This window comes from Leucopleurus acutus (assembly GCF_964270905.1).
Source record: "Leucopleurus acutus genome assembly, chromosome: 10".
Taxonomy (NCBI): domain Eukaryota; kingdom Metazoa; phylum Chordata; class Mammalia; order Artiodactyla; family Delphinidae; genus Leucopleurus; species Leucopleurus acutus.
The window spans coordinates 67069162-67085902 of record NC_139153.1 but is presented as its reverse complement, the minus strand read 5'-3'; the positions used below and the strand labels follow the sequence as shown (position 1 = coordinate 67085902).

At 37.4% G+C, this 16741-nt stretch overlaps 1 protein-coding gene across 3 annotated transcripts in view; it reads right to left on the bottom strand.

Moving 5' to 3' along the window:
* MAPK14 (mitogen-activated protein kinase 14) overlaps positions 1–16741 on the bottom strand; it is a 72833-nt gene that overhangs the window by 49418 nt on the left and 6674 nt on the right. For all 3 annotated transcript variants that reach the window (XR_014326551.1, XM_082849048.1, XM_082849049.1), the window contains exon 2: positions 1645–1774. Coding sequence is in view for 2 of the 3 variants with exons in the window: in XM_082849048.1 (XP_082705174.1) it covers positions 1645–1774 (130 nt within the window). In the remaining variant the exon portion in view is untranslated. The remainder of the gene's footprint in view (positions 1–1644; positions 1775–16741) is intronic.

Here is a 16741-nt window from a genome sequence, read left to right as displayed (position 1 = left end):
GGCTTGCATTCCATTTTCAAAGTATTCTTAAAAAGCTATGACAGTATCTTTGTCACATTTATTAACGTGTAATGAAAAACAGCATACACACTCAACTGTGTTAAAAGCCAAATGTAAACCCATCAGTTAAGTTGCCAGACCACCTTGATTTTATGCAGACTTCGGAATAAAGATTCTCCTGTCAGCTTTCTCCACATATCTCAACTTCTTATAAACATGTCACTGATTAGGAAGGCTGCAGCTCTGCACTGAACTTTTTAAAAACTCAAGTTTGCACATGGATGCTCATATAAAAATTATACCTAGGAATGGAGATAATCTGTGGAAAACAGGACGTTCTCAATAGGATGCAATTAAAACATGAAAATAAATAAACTGCAGCTGTGATTACAACAGCTTAAATTCCAAATTTACGTCACAATGCTCTCAATTTAGAAGAAATTTGTACTTTGTGAAACAAATGTATTTTAATACATTTTTTTTACTATGAAGAAAAAAAAGTTCAATTACTGAAACAGAAAAATATCTGAATAGCCAAGTAATAAACTGAAAAATTGCATTTTTTTTCTACACAGTAACCACCAATAGGGTCAAATAGTTCTAAAATCTCTATGGCCATTGTTTCTACAATGCTACAAATTTTACAGTTCCTTTCATACAGCAATCACATAAACCCTTTCTAACTTGATTTTGAAACTCAGGAAAATAAGTGTACTCAGTCAATTGTTTTTTCACTTTCAGTTAATATTCCAACTGCATCCATTTATTTATGCTATTAGTATTTTTAAGCACTCCTTTGCAGGACAGCATTGCTCTCAAATGTCCAAACTTATAGACAAGAAAATGTTATATTTAACTTAAACAATGTCTTTGTCACATTTGTTAAAATCCCTGAATCTAGAAAAGCTGTCTTTTAAAAATTAAAAGAAAAAATTACAATATTAAATTATTCAGAAAATAATACCCATCTCTGATAGGACATTCAGTGAACCTAAGGTACTCTTCCTCAAACTTCTCCACTGAAGAAACCCATAACAACACAAAATACCATGGATTCCCATATTCTGATAATATAGTCTTAAGTAAACCAAGTAGAGAATACGAAACTTCTTTGTAATATTTTCTGTTAAAAATCCTTGTGAGTTGTGTTTTATCTCACAATATTCTTTTATTTATTTATTTATTTTCAGTACGCGGGCCTCTCACTGTTGTGGCCGCTCCCGTTGCGGAGCACAGGCTCTGGACGCGCAGGTTCAGCGGCCATGGCTCACGGGCCCAGCCGCTCCGCGACATGTGAGATCTTCCCAGACCGGGGCACGAACCCGTGTCCCCTGCATCGGCAGGTGGACTCTCAACCACTGCACCACCAGGGAAGCCCATAATATTCATTTTTATTAAAAAAAATTTTCTATGCTTTCCCTCTAAAAATCTTTAAGTAAAACTGAAACTCCAGGAAGATGCACCGATTTCATCCCAAGGTTTTGAGTATCTACCTGACATAACGCAGTGGTCACTAACACCCCAGTACAAGGACAGTCCAAAGTTTGATGTACTCTAATGCATTTCCATTCGCAGTAATTAAAACACAATTTTTTCCAGTCTATTAAACAGCAGAATTTATCCTGCCTTGAATTATTAACTTACATTTTCATGTTTCATATGTTTAAGTAACCGCAGTTCTCTGTAGGTCCTTTTGGCATGAATAATGGACTGAAATGGTCTGGATAGCTTCTTCACTGCAACACGTAACCCAGTTTTTGTGTCAAAAGCAGCACTAAGGAAAAAAAAAAACATGAAAAGCTCATCATTAAATGTTCTCTAAATATATTAAAATCAGTATTTATAAGGCTATTTCATTTCCAAATTAAATGGGTCTCTAACAAATTTTAAAAGTATAAAAATTAAAATGACATATAATCCCACTATCCAAAGTAATCTATTAATTATTTTTGGTGTTTCCTTCTTGTCTTTTTTTCTATGCATCTAAATCAAGGATCAGCAAACTTTTTCCGTGAAGGGCTGTGTAGTAAGTATTTTAGACTTTGTGAGGCTTAGGGTCTCTGTCTCAACTACTCAACTCTGTGCTTGGAACTGGAATGCAGCAGATAGTAAATTTTTAAATGAATGTAGCTATGTCCCAATAACACAAAAGAAGCAGCCACCTGATCTAGATGAGCCAACACATTGGTACACAAAGAGCTGGATTCTGTCTTCTTGGCCTAGGCCTCAGTGTCACCTTGCCACCAAATGCTGCCTGATCAGAGGCCTTGGAAACCACCATGTTTTCAGGACAATGAGTTGGCAAAAAAAATTTCTTGAGCACCTACAAAGTATGTCACTTTCTAGAAGCTGAGATACAGTCGGGAATAAGTCAACATATCCCTGACCTCAGGGGATGGGGGGAGAAGGGAAGAGCAGAATAATAAAATAAATTTCACACAGTGATGAATGCTATGAATAAGTAAAATAGAATAACGGGATAAAGAGCAACAGAAAGCTGGTGGAGTTATGCTACATTAGCTAGGATGTCTGAGGAAGTACATTTGAGCTGAGGGAAGTGAATGATAAGAAAGTAGCAACCATGTAAAGATATAGTGGAAAAGAGCCTCAAGCAGAAGAAAAAATAATATTATTAACATTTAGTGAGTCTTTATTATCATTCCCCAGTTGACAGATAAGGAAACTGAAGCACAAGAGAGTATAAATAACTTGCCCACAGTCACAAAGCTAGAGAGTGACAGTGCAGGAAGTCTGGATCCAGAGCTCACACTATTAACTATTTTCCTATGCTGCCTCTCAGAAAAGCAAGTGCAAACAAAGTAAAAATAAAACAGAGGTAGAAAAAATATGGTATGCTGGAGTGACAAAAGAAACGAGGAGCAAGGGGAGCGAGGAGAAGAATGAGGTTAGAGATACAGGCAGAGGCCAGATCATACAGGACATCTACAGCAAGAAATGATGTGTATTCTAATTATTTTTAGAGACTGTTTGGGTTAATTCTATCATGTCTCATCCTCCTGTTTATCTCCAGTCTCTAATGGGTACATCCAAGGCTTTCGGATCATCTATTCTCACCAAACCCTCTTTCCCATATGACTCTGGCTCCAGAAGTTCCCCTCCCTTCGCTCCCAAATCCTTACCTTATGTCCTTGCTCTTCAACTCCCAATTTGCAATAAACTCCTGTAAATCTTCACTTCTGAACTTTCCCCCATCTCCTTGCTTTAATTGAAACCAGGCTGTACCTTGAAGACACTACTTCTCTTATAGCCATGCCATTAGAGTGGATTCTCACTCTCATATCCCACGTACCTCACGGCTAGCAGGTGGCGTAGATGTCCTCCTTGCCAACTGTTTCCACTTCCAGACCATAACTTTCCCTTTGATTTACACAAGCTCCTGCTCACGAACATCTCTCTCTCTGTTGCTGTTATCCACTGACCTGGAATTTTCCATCTTAAAGTCCTATCTTAAAGTCTCTCGCCCCTCCCAACTTCTGTCATCATTCCTGGCAACTTCAGCATCCAGGTGGAGGGCACGTCCAATTTCCTGGCCTCCTGTGTGACCCATCCTCTTCAGCTCTTCACCTCAGAGTCTGCCTGCCTACCCGCAGGCTGAGTATTTTCCCCTCTCCTCTGCTGGGAAGCCTGTTGGGGCCTCTTGGAGCAAGGAATGCCATCAGGTTTCTAGCTGACATGCCTGCAACTGAGTGTGCAAGTTCAATTCAGTGGAGAAGAAAGAAGACGCCCACTTGAGCCACCTGTCCAAGTCATTCTCCGCGCTAGCTTTCCAGTAGTAAAGTACATATTTTTATCTCTATTTGACTCCTGTATCTATTAAGCAAAAGGCAAGCTAGGATTAATCAGTACCCTACAGACCCCAATAATCACAATTTATTACTGTATGTTTATTTACCACCCAGCAGAGTGGTTAAATAAGGACTGGGGCTTTGGTATTAGACTCTGGATTTTAATTCCAGTTCTGCCAGTTAGTAGTTATATAACCTTGAGGAGGTTAATTAAATTCTCTCAGCCTCATATATAAAATGAGGATAACGTTTATATCTAATCTGTCCGATGTTTGTTAGGATTAAATGTGATAATTTTTGCAGTAGGTTTAGCAAAGGGCCTGGCCATGGTAAAGCTCAAATATTAGACATAATAATGTCTGCGTTTTCCACTCATCATAAGCACCTTGAGGGCAGGAAGTGTCTTCTGTTTTATTCAGTACTGTATTCCACAGGACTTAGCTTAATGCTTGGCACGTGGCCCATTCTCAATAACTGCTTTACAAAAGTATAAAATGAAGTATGAAAGAAAAACTTCAACTTTATCATTTGGCCCTCAATTCTTATAAATTCAATAGCATCCAACAAAAAACTGATGTTAATGTTAAAAACTTACATGTGTGTTGAGTGTTTATTATTGTTAGGCATTGGTTTTAATCTTTACATGAATGAACATCTTTATCACAACTTTATAAGAAGACATTATTATTATTCCCATTTTACAGATGAGAGAACTGAGGCACCGAGAGGTTAACTAATGTGCCCACACAGACAGAAAATGGCAGAGCTGGGATGCAAATCCAAGTGATGTGTTTCAAACATGAACTCTTTAACCATAACAGAAAAGCAAGTTCAACCTAGCCACCAGTTCAGTCCATTTTAAATATATTCTAATCGTATGGACTCTGTTTCTTTTCTAAAATGCGTCCCACTATAATTAATTGCATTTCATAAGGAAAGTTTTTCCTGTGATCTTACATTGAACTCAGGATAATATTAATGAAAAGTATTTCATAAGAAATAACTTTCACTCAATATACATTACTTTATCAAGGGGGAGTTTTTAATCCCTAAAGTTATACTATGACTCTAAAACATTATAAAAGAGTCAATGATGTAATAACTCACAAATACCAAAATATCACTTCCTAAGCATTTACTGAAAAATCTCCTTCATGAGATTCTTTGTGGATACAAAAGAAACATTAAACATAGTACCTGATATCAAAGAACTTAACCATCTAACTGGGATGATGAAACATACATGAAAGCAAAGAATGCCCAATAATACAGTGCAACTATTACACTTTTTAAAAAGTTGGGTTCAAAAATATGTAAGTTGGGTTTAAAAATATAAAAATATATAAGTTGGGTTCAAAATACATAAATGTTCATTGCAGCCAGTTCACAAGAACAAAACTAGAAACTACCTTAATATCCAATACAGCAGAGTTTAAACTATGGTACATTCTCATGTACCGTATACTGCAGCCATTAACAAGACCCTCCACATACTAATATGTACTTGTTATACTGCTGATGGGAAAGAGAACAAGTTTCAGAAGTAAAGAATTATCCCCATCTGTGGGGGAAAAATATGTACACTCATTCAGATATATACACATAAGCAGAAAATAAATGTCTAATATACTCAGGACTTTTAACACTTTTGCTTTTTAATGTATATTTTTCTATCCCCTGACTTTTTAAAAAAATGAGCTTATATCTTTTAACAAGGTTATTAGTAAAGTCAGAAGCATAAATCGTCTGTGCTTTTCTGTTACCCTAAAACAAACAAAAAGAGGCATGCTTTCTAACTTTCATAAAACCACTACTGACAGGTATATTTCCTTCGAATGATCCTTACATAGCTATACTCAAAGTATATAAATAAATTTGTACCCACCTTACCTAAGCCATAAGAATTTTCTATTTTACTAAACAATCATTCACAACAATTTCAAAAATATCTGAACCACAAACTACTCATTCTCTTATTGATGGGCCTTATAAGCTATTCCATTCATTCACATACACAAATAATACAAACACTACTACAATGGACATCTTCACTCACATTGCTTCTTCCATAATTGCATGACTTCCTTAGAAGAGACTAATAATTTCTACTTCAAAGGACACATATTCCCACCTTTTAAAATATACTTTACTTACAGGAGAGAGAGCAAACAGGAATTGTTCAGAGAAACTGCTCTGTTAGTTAGTAATCCTTATGGCAAAAGTTGCTGAAGCAAAGAATATATGATCCATCCCCTCCCCCACCTCTTTAAGCATTTAACTCTGACCTAACCTGTTCTATCACTAATCAAAGCAATATTTGGAGAAAGAGGAAACCACATATTTCATCCTAAATTGAACATTGTAATTACCCAAAGCAGAAATTCCTAATAATTTTTTAAAGATCATCTGATAAAACCAACCTAATACTCAGAGAAGAAATTCAAGTTATTGAATACCTGATCATACCACATATTATTTGGGAAACATTTCATTCAATCCTCATAACTTTGTGAGACAGTTATATTTACTTTCCAAAGTAAGAAACTAATGGTCAGAAACATTAACAACTCACTGAATGGCATATAACTCATATGCAGTGGGATTCAGACTCAGATCTAATTTCAGGGCTCTTTTTCCAGGATGCCAAGCAGCCTGAGATAAGGACAACCCTAGCTACTGGCTTGCCTTTATTATTACACTTACTAGTATTACAGTTGGGAAGATTCCTCTTAATCACATTTAAAAAACTGTAACTACAAATAAAACTGTGTTTTCATGAGCAACATCATAACATGGAATTACCTTTATGAAAATCAAGTTCTCCAAACAATTGAATAAAATCCAGGACACACTGCTCAATAAGTTTTCCTCCCAATTGTAAACTCATAAAGTTCTAAAATTAATTCATACTTTACAAAAAACATTGCTATGGTAGAAAAAAAATTAAAGGGAGAAATATAAAATTCATTAAAAACATATTATAATATTAGACTGTCATCATCATGTATCTACTGTTGACTGTGAATCCAGTGCCTAGGACAAAATAATATTCATTAAATAAAATTAAATGTTTTGTTATACATTCATACCTGCCTCCCCTCTCCCTGAAAAAATAGTGGCTTACTAGGTTCTTAATATCCTAATTTTGTTTAATTCTAAATTTACTTACATATACCCTACTTTATTTCACAATGGATTTAAAGTAGCCTAGAACTATATACATACAACTTGACATAAGAATAAATGACTAGGGGAAAAATAAACAAGATAAATAAGAAATTATTTATGGGTGAGGTTAGTGCAAATGTTTATTGTGAGGTCCTTTCTAAATACCTGTTAGAGGTGGGCCCCAAATTTGGCTCTGAGCCCACTAAAGCCATCACAAAGAGAATACAACCAGTTAAGACATGAATCATACGAACCATATAATAAAAACAAACCAGGTACTCAGAGAACTGAAGAGAGGCATAATTATTCTTGTAATAACACCTGAGAAGAGTTCCTCCTGTGTATGTTTATGAAGGAGACACTGTATAATGTGGTAAAAATGTCCTAATCAACATCCTTACACAATTATAATAGTGGGTTTCAGATGGTTCTTTACTTAGAGCATCCATCAGTGGAGACTGTTTCATAAGGCCAAAATACAGTTCATTAGCAAAGGCAGGGAGGAGAGGACAAAACAGCACAGCACACTGCTCTCTGACAGACTTACTTAATCCAAGAGGAAATCTTAAGTGTTTCTAGAAAAACAGATAATAAGCTCCATATTCCTCAGACAATCCTCCAAAGATGATTTGCATCAACTGACCTTTTGATAGATATAGAGACACAGGGACTTTGTATTTATGCTCCATGACTGGAACCTGGCTTGGAGAGTGTCTGTGTTGCAAGGCAAAGGCAGATCAACATGCTGAGTGAGCAAAGGAAGAGAGACAACGTCTTAAGAAAAGTGAGATGCTGCCTAACCAGGACAACTGCCCACGTCCACAGAGCATCAGAGTATAAATGCCTGCATCAGGATTTTCCTCAAAAAACAATTTGGGTTTTCCCCAACAAAATGAAGAATGAGCAATCACCTGGCAAGTATCTGAGTAATCTGTGGGAATCATAAACGATTTTATAATTTCTTTTAACGGTCACAGACAACTTCTCTAATCCTTGAATGATATTAAGGAAAAATGAACGGTCAATAATGGTTAAGAAGACAACACAATTTTACATATTTTTGGAAATTAATGGAAACATTTTTTAAAAAAACTTTATTTATTTATTTATTTAAATTTTTGGCCGCCTTGGGTCTTTGCTGCTGCATGTGGGTTTTCTCTAGATGCAGTGAGCGGGCTTCTCATTGCAGTGGCTTCTCTTGTTGGAGAGCACGGGCTCTAGGCACGTGGGCTTCATTAGTTGTGGCACGCAGGCTCAGCAGTTGTGGTACACAGGCTTAGTTCCTCCGTGGCATGTGGGAGCTTCCCAGAGTAGGGCTTGAACCCATGTCCCCTGCATTGGCAGGCAGATTCTTAACCACTGTGCCACCAGGGAAGTCCCAATGGAAATATTTAAATATATTAAAATCCGTAGTTACACTGAATTAACAAATTGTCATTAATACATTGAATTCATTAAAATATCTACATGGAGATAAATAATTTGCAAAGAGATGACATCTCTTCCCCATATAATTTGAGGCTTTTTTCCAATTGAATTCAGGTTAATTGATAACAGTTTTCAAGAGTTTCTAAATAACTAAGTAATTCAGATGACTAACTTTGAACTTTCTCTTTACCTATAACAACTTGACAAAAATATTAGCAAATACCATACTGGAAATATTTTTCAGCACATCTCTCTCTACTACAGAAACCTACTTTTCTTTCTTCAGACAAATGTGCAAGTACCACTGTACTTTTGATGCTTATGCTCTGCCCCTCCATTTTGGAAATAATGTCATGAAAATAAAGGCAACTTTATGCAAAAACAATAACTCAAGTTTTAATTTGAGAACTTCAAAAATATTCTTTAGAGCAGCAGGGGACTTAAAGTTGACTTTAAAAACTCTTACCATTTGAAACATTGTTAGCTCTCTTTAAATACCTTTTACTAACTCTCAAATATCTTGTTTGAATGTCTACCTTACACTTTCATTTTTAAAATAAATCACAAAATGATCTACTTGCACTATATATAGTATTTTAAAATGGAATTCAATTTCTTACAATAACACTTTCATATTGATAGGAAGAAAATCAGATGTTATTAATACAGTTGTTACAAGTATGTGCAATATGACCAATCCCCAGCTTTTCAGTTTCTAAAAATTCTTCTCAGAGGTTAAAAAAAACACAAATGACACATGAAAAACCTTACCAATAGAGAAGCAGCCTGGAATGGAAAAAAGAGTCATTTAATTGATCACTTACCTTGCCTTGCAGAAACTTACAGTTCAAGAACTTTTAGGCAAATTCAGTATTTTCATGAAAATCTCATTCAGATAGAAAAATGTATTTGTGATAGGATTTATTAGGGACATTAGCCATGGGGCTGGCACTCAGGGAATGGCAACATATATGCTAATACTTGCCATTCCTAACTAATCTGATCCAATTCCTGCTGCAAAAGCTTCTAAACTACTGGAACAAAAATGTTTTTCACAAACTGCTTCCATTTTTACTAGGCTGATGGAAACTAACATTCAAACCATGTAGAAATTCACTTAGGCATACAATCTAAAAATCCCAAACCATTTGCGATTAAAATGCACTTAATCTTCATTTGCTGAAAGCTCCATCTGAAGTAAGAATAATTTTGTAAGATTTGCACAAATTTACAGAAATTTGTAGAAATTATTTTGTAATAATTTCTTCACTGAAGCTTTAAAAGCTGCAGTGGTGTCAGTTAACATATATCTTTGATTGCAAATGTGAAGTATGTATCTGCATCAAGAGCAACAGTTATCCCATATTGAATGCAAAAATATTACACATGGATTATTTCATTTCTTTTAAAGGGGATTACTTTCCAAAGCCTCATTAGAATGTTCCCACCACGGGTTTATATCTTCTCTACTTTTATGTGTTTGAAAATTTCAATAACAAATGTTTTGGAAGTTATCATTAAATAATTTTAACTCCTTTCAAGCAAATCTGAAATACTGAACAGACTAAACATATATATTACATTGTAACTATTTAGTATTACCATCAATCAACTTTGCCTTGCTGCTACAATTAAAAGTCTTGTACAGGGCTCCCCTGGTGGCACAGTGGTTGAGAGTCTGCCTGCCGATGCAGGGGACACGGGTTCGTGCCCCGGTCCGGGAGGATCCCACATGCTGTGGAGCGGCTAGGCCCGTGAGCCATGGCCACTGAGCCTACGTGTCCGGAGCCTGTGCTCCGCAACGGGAGAGGCCACAACGTTGAGAGGCCTGCGTACCGCAAAAAAAAAAAAAAAAAAAGTCTTGTACAGTAATAGTGTTCATAGCCTTCACATCCAGAAAAGCACCCTACAAATATATGCTATGATCATGACTAGAGATGTACATAACAGGCATTGACATGACTTCACAACTTTTGGGTTTTGCTATGTCTGTGACTCTCCATCTTATATGACATATCTATCTATCTATCTGTACACACACACACATATATATATACACACACACATATATATATATACACAAACACACACATATATATATTTTTATAGTAACACTTAAGAGTATTAATTATCTAGCACTAGATAATAAATTACCCTCAAATTTGGTGCCTTAAACAAGATTTAGTATCTCAGTTTCTGTGGGTCAGGAATTCAGGAGCAGCCTATCTGGGTGGTTCTGGCTCATGGTTTTTCCTGACGTTGCAGTCAAGATGTTGGTCAAGCTAGAGTCATCTGAAGGCTTGACTGAGGCTGCAGGATCCACTTCTAAGATGGTTCACTCACTCGGTGTTGGCAGGCCTCAGTTCTTTGAAATGTGTACCTCTCCATAGGGCTGCTTCAGTGTCTTCTCAATGTAGCAGCCCTATGGTTCTCAACACAGGGCAATTTTACTCCTCAGAGGACATCTGACAAGGTCTAAGACAACTGGGAGTGTGTAGTGGCGATGGAGGGAGTGTTGCTAGTGGAAATGGTGGGTAAAGGCCAAGGTTACTGCTAAATATCCTTCAAAACAAAGAATTCTCTGGCCCCAAATGCCAATAGTAACGAGGCTGAGAAACTGCCCTAGAGCAGATGATCTCAGAGGAAGACCAAAGCAGGAGTCACAATGTCTTTTATGACCTACCCGCAGAAGTCACACTCCATCATTCCTGCCACAGTCTATACTTTAGAGAAGTGAGTTACTAAATAGTCTTCACTCAAGGGGAGGAGAATTAAAGCACCACCTCTTTAAGGGAGGAGTATCAAATAATTTTCATATCATTATTTTTAGCAACTTGATTTTTAAAAGTCAAAACACTGGAAAATATCTTGCTTACTTTTGGTAACACTAGATAAGTACTTTTTTATTGCTCTAGAAAAAAAACCTCTGAAATTCCACTTAACAAAGCTACTTTAACATCCTAGTGAATGGTCTCTGTTTGCAGTATTTCGATGATCTGATCTCAAAAAATTCTGTTAAGCATAAACATAAGCAGTCTGACATAGAAAAAAGTAAACCGGTAGTCAAAAGATTTCAGTTCTAGCTTTGGTTCTGGAACTTCCTAGCAAGTGATCTTGGCCAAAGCTTCTACGAGCCTGTTTCCAGATCAATAAAATGGGGGTGTCACTAGCTCTGCTTATCTTACAATGCTGTTTTGAGGCTCACATAAGATAATTATGTATAAGTACTTTATGAACTATAAAAGACAAGTAGTAAATGTTCCAAGTGGAAATGAACGTGCTATTATATAATACTTTTATGATCAGCTTCCAGCATGGGGTTTATCACATAGTAAATTCTCAACATATATTTTTAGATCTCTTACTCTCAAATTTGAGGTTGAGTATATTTCTGAAATAACAGTAAGATAGGGCAGGTTATTAAAATATAACCAAGGACCCAAATCCTTGATCATTTGTTGTCATGTTACGGAAAACTAAAATATCGTTTCCTTTCAAGTTAAAATGCACATTTATTCAGCAGTTAATGGATAGGATCTAGGAACTACTACAATCAGAAACATAATGTAGCCAATTCTTTAGACACTAAACTGAAAAAAAAAAAGGTATTCCTATATATATTTGTTTCCCAATTTAGACTTTGAAGGAGAGCAGAAGCTATAGTTTATTTATCTGTTTATCTTCAGGAACATAATGCAAGATTAGTAAATACATACCAAAGCAGATAGTTCCTGACCTCAAGGAATTGAGAAACCTAGCTGGGGAGTCAGATTAAACAGATACGCACATAAATTACTAGAGACTTTTACAAAGCAATATATTTGCTTCCTCCAATCCATTCTGTAACACTCCAATCAAACCAATTTTTAAAATACTTTCCCTCCCTACTTTACAACTCAAGAAACTGTAACTAGCTCTCTATTGCCTAGAAAACTGCAGTTGCCTTAACCCTACTCCAGACCTAATTCTTAATTTCTGGGGGTAGGACCCAAGCATCTATATGTTTAAAAGCTCCACAAGTGATTCTGAAACACAACCAGAATGAAAACCACAATTGGGTTCACCCTATCTGAGATACTACCCTTGTCAGGGCAGTCCATCTCATATCTAATTCTCTTAGTTATGTTTTCTCCTGTTACCTAAAAAGTTCCCTTTCTAGAAATGCTCCAAATACTACCCATCCTTCAAAACAACCTTCAGGGCTTCCCTGGTGGCACAGTGGTTAAGAATCCGCCTGTCAATGCAGGGGACACAGGTTCGAGCCCTGGTCTGGGAAGATCCCACATGCCGCGGAGCAACTAAGCCCGTGTGCCACAACTACTGAGCCTGCGCTCTAGAGCCTGTGAGCCACAACTACTGAAGCCTGCACGCCTAGAGCCCGTGCTCTGCAACAAGAGAAGCCACTGCAATGAGAAGCCCGTGCACCACAACGAAGAGTAGCCCCTGCTCGCCACAACTAGAGAAAGCTCGAGTGCAGCAAAGAAGACTCAACACAGCCAATAAATAAATAAATTTATTTTAAAAAAAAACAAACAAACAATCTTCAAATCCTTCCTTCATGAAACATGCCAACTACTATAGCCCACAGGGCCCTCACATCTCTGTATACATCAATACCTTTATATATATATATACACATAGTTCACTAATATTTTATGTCTGTTTCTTTTAGACACTGGTGGACATTTAACACTATCAGATGGATGACCAACAGATTTCTTTCACTACAGCAAATCTAAAACATAAATATAAAAATACATACATTTCAAACTTTCAAAATTATGTTGCTTTAATACCTAGTTATAGAAATCTTCAGGCAATTGGCTTATTCCCTGATTGTAATTTTCATGACCACTGTCATTCATTAGTGCTAGTGATAAGCTTCCTTCAAATATCAGTTCCACATATCTAAGCCTGAACCATACAAGTTTATAACATGAATCTAATCCTAGGGCAGTTAGTGCTACATCTCTGAGATTGTCCTCAAGAAGTATGTAGAAAAATAATCAAGGGAAAGCATGAAACATTACCTTTCAATAGACTTGAAATCCAGAGTTAGACATTCTTGATATTAGGTTTGGAAGTATAAATTTGAATGTACAGTATATGAACAAGACACTGTTGAGACTGTATCAGACAATGAATTCAAAGGGAATATGCACAGAAAGTATAGTGTTTCTTTTTGCAGGTGGAAGGTTCAAGTTATCCTATCTAGTTTTTACTCAGGGCCAATCAATCCAAATATATAGGGTTATATAAGCAGTTCTCAACCAAAGGTGATTTTGCCCCAGAGGACATGTGGCAATGTCTAGAGACATTTTTGGTTGTCACAACTGGAGGCTGCAACTGGCATCTAGTGGGTAGGGTACGGGGTTGCTGCTAAATATCCTACAATGCACAAGATAGTCCTCACAACAAAAAAAATTATCAACCCAAGATGTCAACAGGAGTAACCCTAGTGTTATACTATATTTGGGAATGTAAGCACAGCTTGATAGATGCTCATAATACTCACTGCATGTTCTCTTAATTTGCTATTTTTTCCCTTTTGCTCCCTTTAGCATCAATATCACTGAGACTGCTAATTTCAAAGCAGATCATTCAAAGCATAGGCATTTAGGCCACTAACCTAGGTATCAGAAAATGAACCAAGCCAAACTTATAATGTCAGATGAGGAAATTATTAAAAGCATATCAGTGTAAGATGCCAACATCAAAATTTCACTTCAATTTAATACTAAAATCATGAAGGAGTCATGTTTTATTATACCAAGTGAGAAAGATAACTAAGATTTTTACAAGTATTTGGTAGCCTAGAGAAGAAAACATAAATAGAAACTAGTATTCAAAAGTCTAAGTTCAAGAAGGTTCAAGCTACCTAAAGCCCTAGATGCAGGATTTGATGAAGGGGGAAAAAAGAAATAGCTACTGGGGATTAAGAATAAAGCATTTAGGGCTTCCCTGGTGGCGCAGTGGTTGAGAGTCCCCCTGCCGATGCAGGGGACACGGGTTCGTGCCCCGGTCCGGGAGGATCCCACATGCCGCGGAGCGGCTGGGCCCGTGAGCCATGGCTGCTGAGCCTGCACATCCGGAGCCTGTGCTCCGCAACGGGAGAGGCCACAACAGTGAGAGGCCCGCGTACCGCTAAAAAAAAAAAAACAAAAGAATAAAGCATTTATTTCTAGGAATAAAGTTATATCTACTACAAGGATAAGGAAATACAAGAATGAAGAGTTCAGAAAATACTTGGGTAAACCAGACACCTCAAGTTCAGTGTCACAGGACGGACTAAAGGCATGATTATTAGGGGCACATAATTTGCAGGTGAGAAGACGGTCACAGCAGAGACACTACCCCATGTGGAATTATAGGGCTGCGTTAATGATCTACAGGACACTTACTCTCATTGTCCCTTTCCTCCCCTAAACCACAGCCTCCCTGAGCCCTTGGCAGATCAAAAGTAGAAGTTCTGACCTCTTGCGGGCACATGCTGATGTCATCGCTTTCTAGTTCTGAATCAGATGGAAAGGTCTCTCTGACACAGATTTCAAACACACATCCTTGCAAAAAGTTGCCCTAGATGTAAAAAGTGACCAGTACGTCACTAGATTCAAGAGAGACACAGAAAAACCTAAAAGAAGATTTCAAGGGACGCATTAGAAATATAAAGGTAGATTTGAGATGGCAACTTAAGCTGAAAGAATGCAGAAAAGAAAAGCTACTGAGGACTTACAAAGCAATCTCTGAGAAAGCAACATAAATGTGTCCCTTCCAGACTGATATTTTCAAAAGCAGGAACCCTTCCTGCTTTTTTGTTTTTTCAGTCTTTATAAACAGAATACCTACTACAGTGCCTAGCACTGGCCATGCTGAATTAATGAATTTAAGAAAACAAAGAAGAAATTGGTTCAGATTTTTTTTTGCATAATGATGTGTGGTGCCTACACTCTGGACCGTAAGCTTGGTAAAGCAACCGATGCATACTTGCAGGTAGACTGACAGTAAGACACACACACTCACATACCTTCCGTCGTGTCACAGGCGTAGTGACAATGCCACCAAGGCCTAAGAGGAGAAAGTTTTGAGGAAAACAAGGAAATCTGAAACATCATTCAAGGTAACAGAAGTCAAAATGTTCAGGGTATAAAGTTACTCAGACAGCAGGCCTAGACAAAATAAACACTTGTTCTATTACCTTTTTGTTTTGTTGTCATGGGAATCTGTGTTTAGGAACACTTATTTTCTGCAACTAGATGATAGAGCAGTAAAAGGGGGATGGCTTTCATAAAAGAGAGAAACCTATATCTATAAAGGCAGAAAAGTAAATAAATCCTATGGGTTTTTATACGGTGACATGTGTGGAATCTGTCAATCTATAAGATTTATTCAAGTTAACAGAGAAGTCATTGGGGGCTCCTAGCCAAAACATTATTAACAGGTAACAATAATCCAACCTCTACTAAAATTATTGTGATGGGGGCAATGCAGAGGAATGTAAAGCAGATACAGGGCCAAATAAAACAGAAAATAAATGAGATCTTAAAAGTTGAAAGAAGGTAAAAATGACTTTTTAAAAATAACCCAATAGTAAGAAAAAACCTAGAAGCCCAAAGAAGTTAGAAAACATTCAACCTGCCAGCAGGCTAATCTTCTTTTGTCAGAAGTCTACAGCTAATCTCTTTGCTCCCTTCCTTTTGGCAACAGAAACCTGAAAAGTGAAGTTAAGCTCCACATGTTATTTAAAGAGCTGGACTGGAATACCCTGCATTTCTAGGGCCCACCAAAAGTACTGGCTCTGGTACACTGAGCCTTCTGGAATGAGAGTTGTTGAATACAGATCAGGGCTGTACACCAATTCATCTGACTCCCCCATTCTACCCTAAACTACAGTTAGCACCTCTAAATGGGTGAGGAACAGAAATGAAAAAACAGGGACCCCAGAGCAGAGTGATCTGTTAAAACACACGTTAGATCATGTCTCCCCTCTGGTTATAACCCTCCATGGTCTTCCGTCTCAGAGTAAAAGGCACAATTCTTACAAAGGCAAATAAGACCCTTTATGATCCCAGCACCTCTGTAGCCCCTCCACTCGCTTCCCCTACTACTATTTGGCCCCTGGTTCATTCAGTTCGAGCCATACTGGTCTTCCAGCTATGCTAGAGAATGAGGCCTTTGCCTCAGGGCATGTGCTGATCCCTCAACACGGAATTGTTCTTCCCTCCCCATTCAGGCCCAACCAGTGTACTACATCACCTCCTTCAGGTCGTTGCTCAATTGTCACTTTATCACTGAGGTCTACCCTGCTTAAAAGTGCAACACAGGGCTTCCCTGGTGGCGCA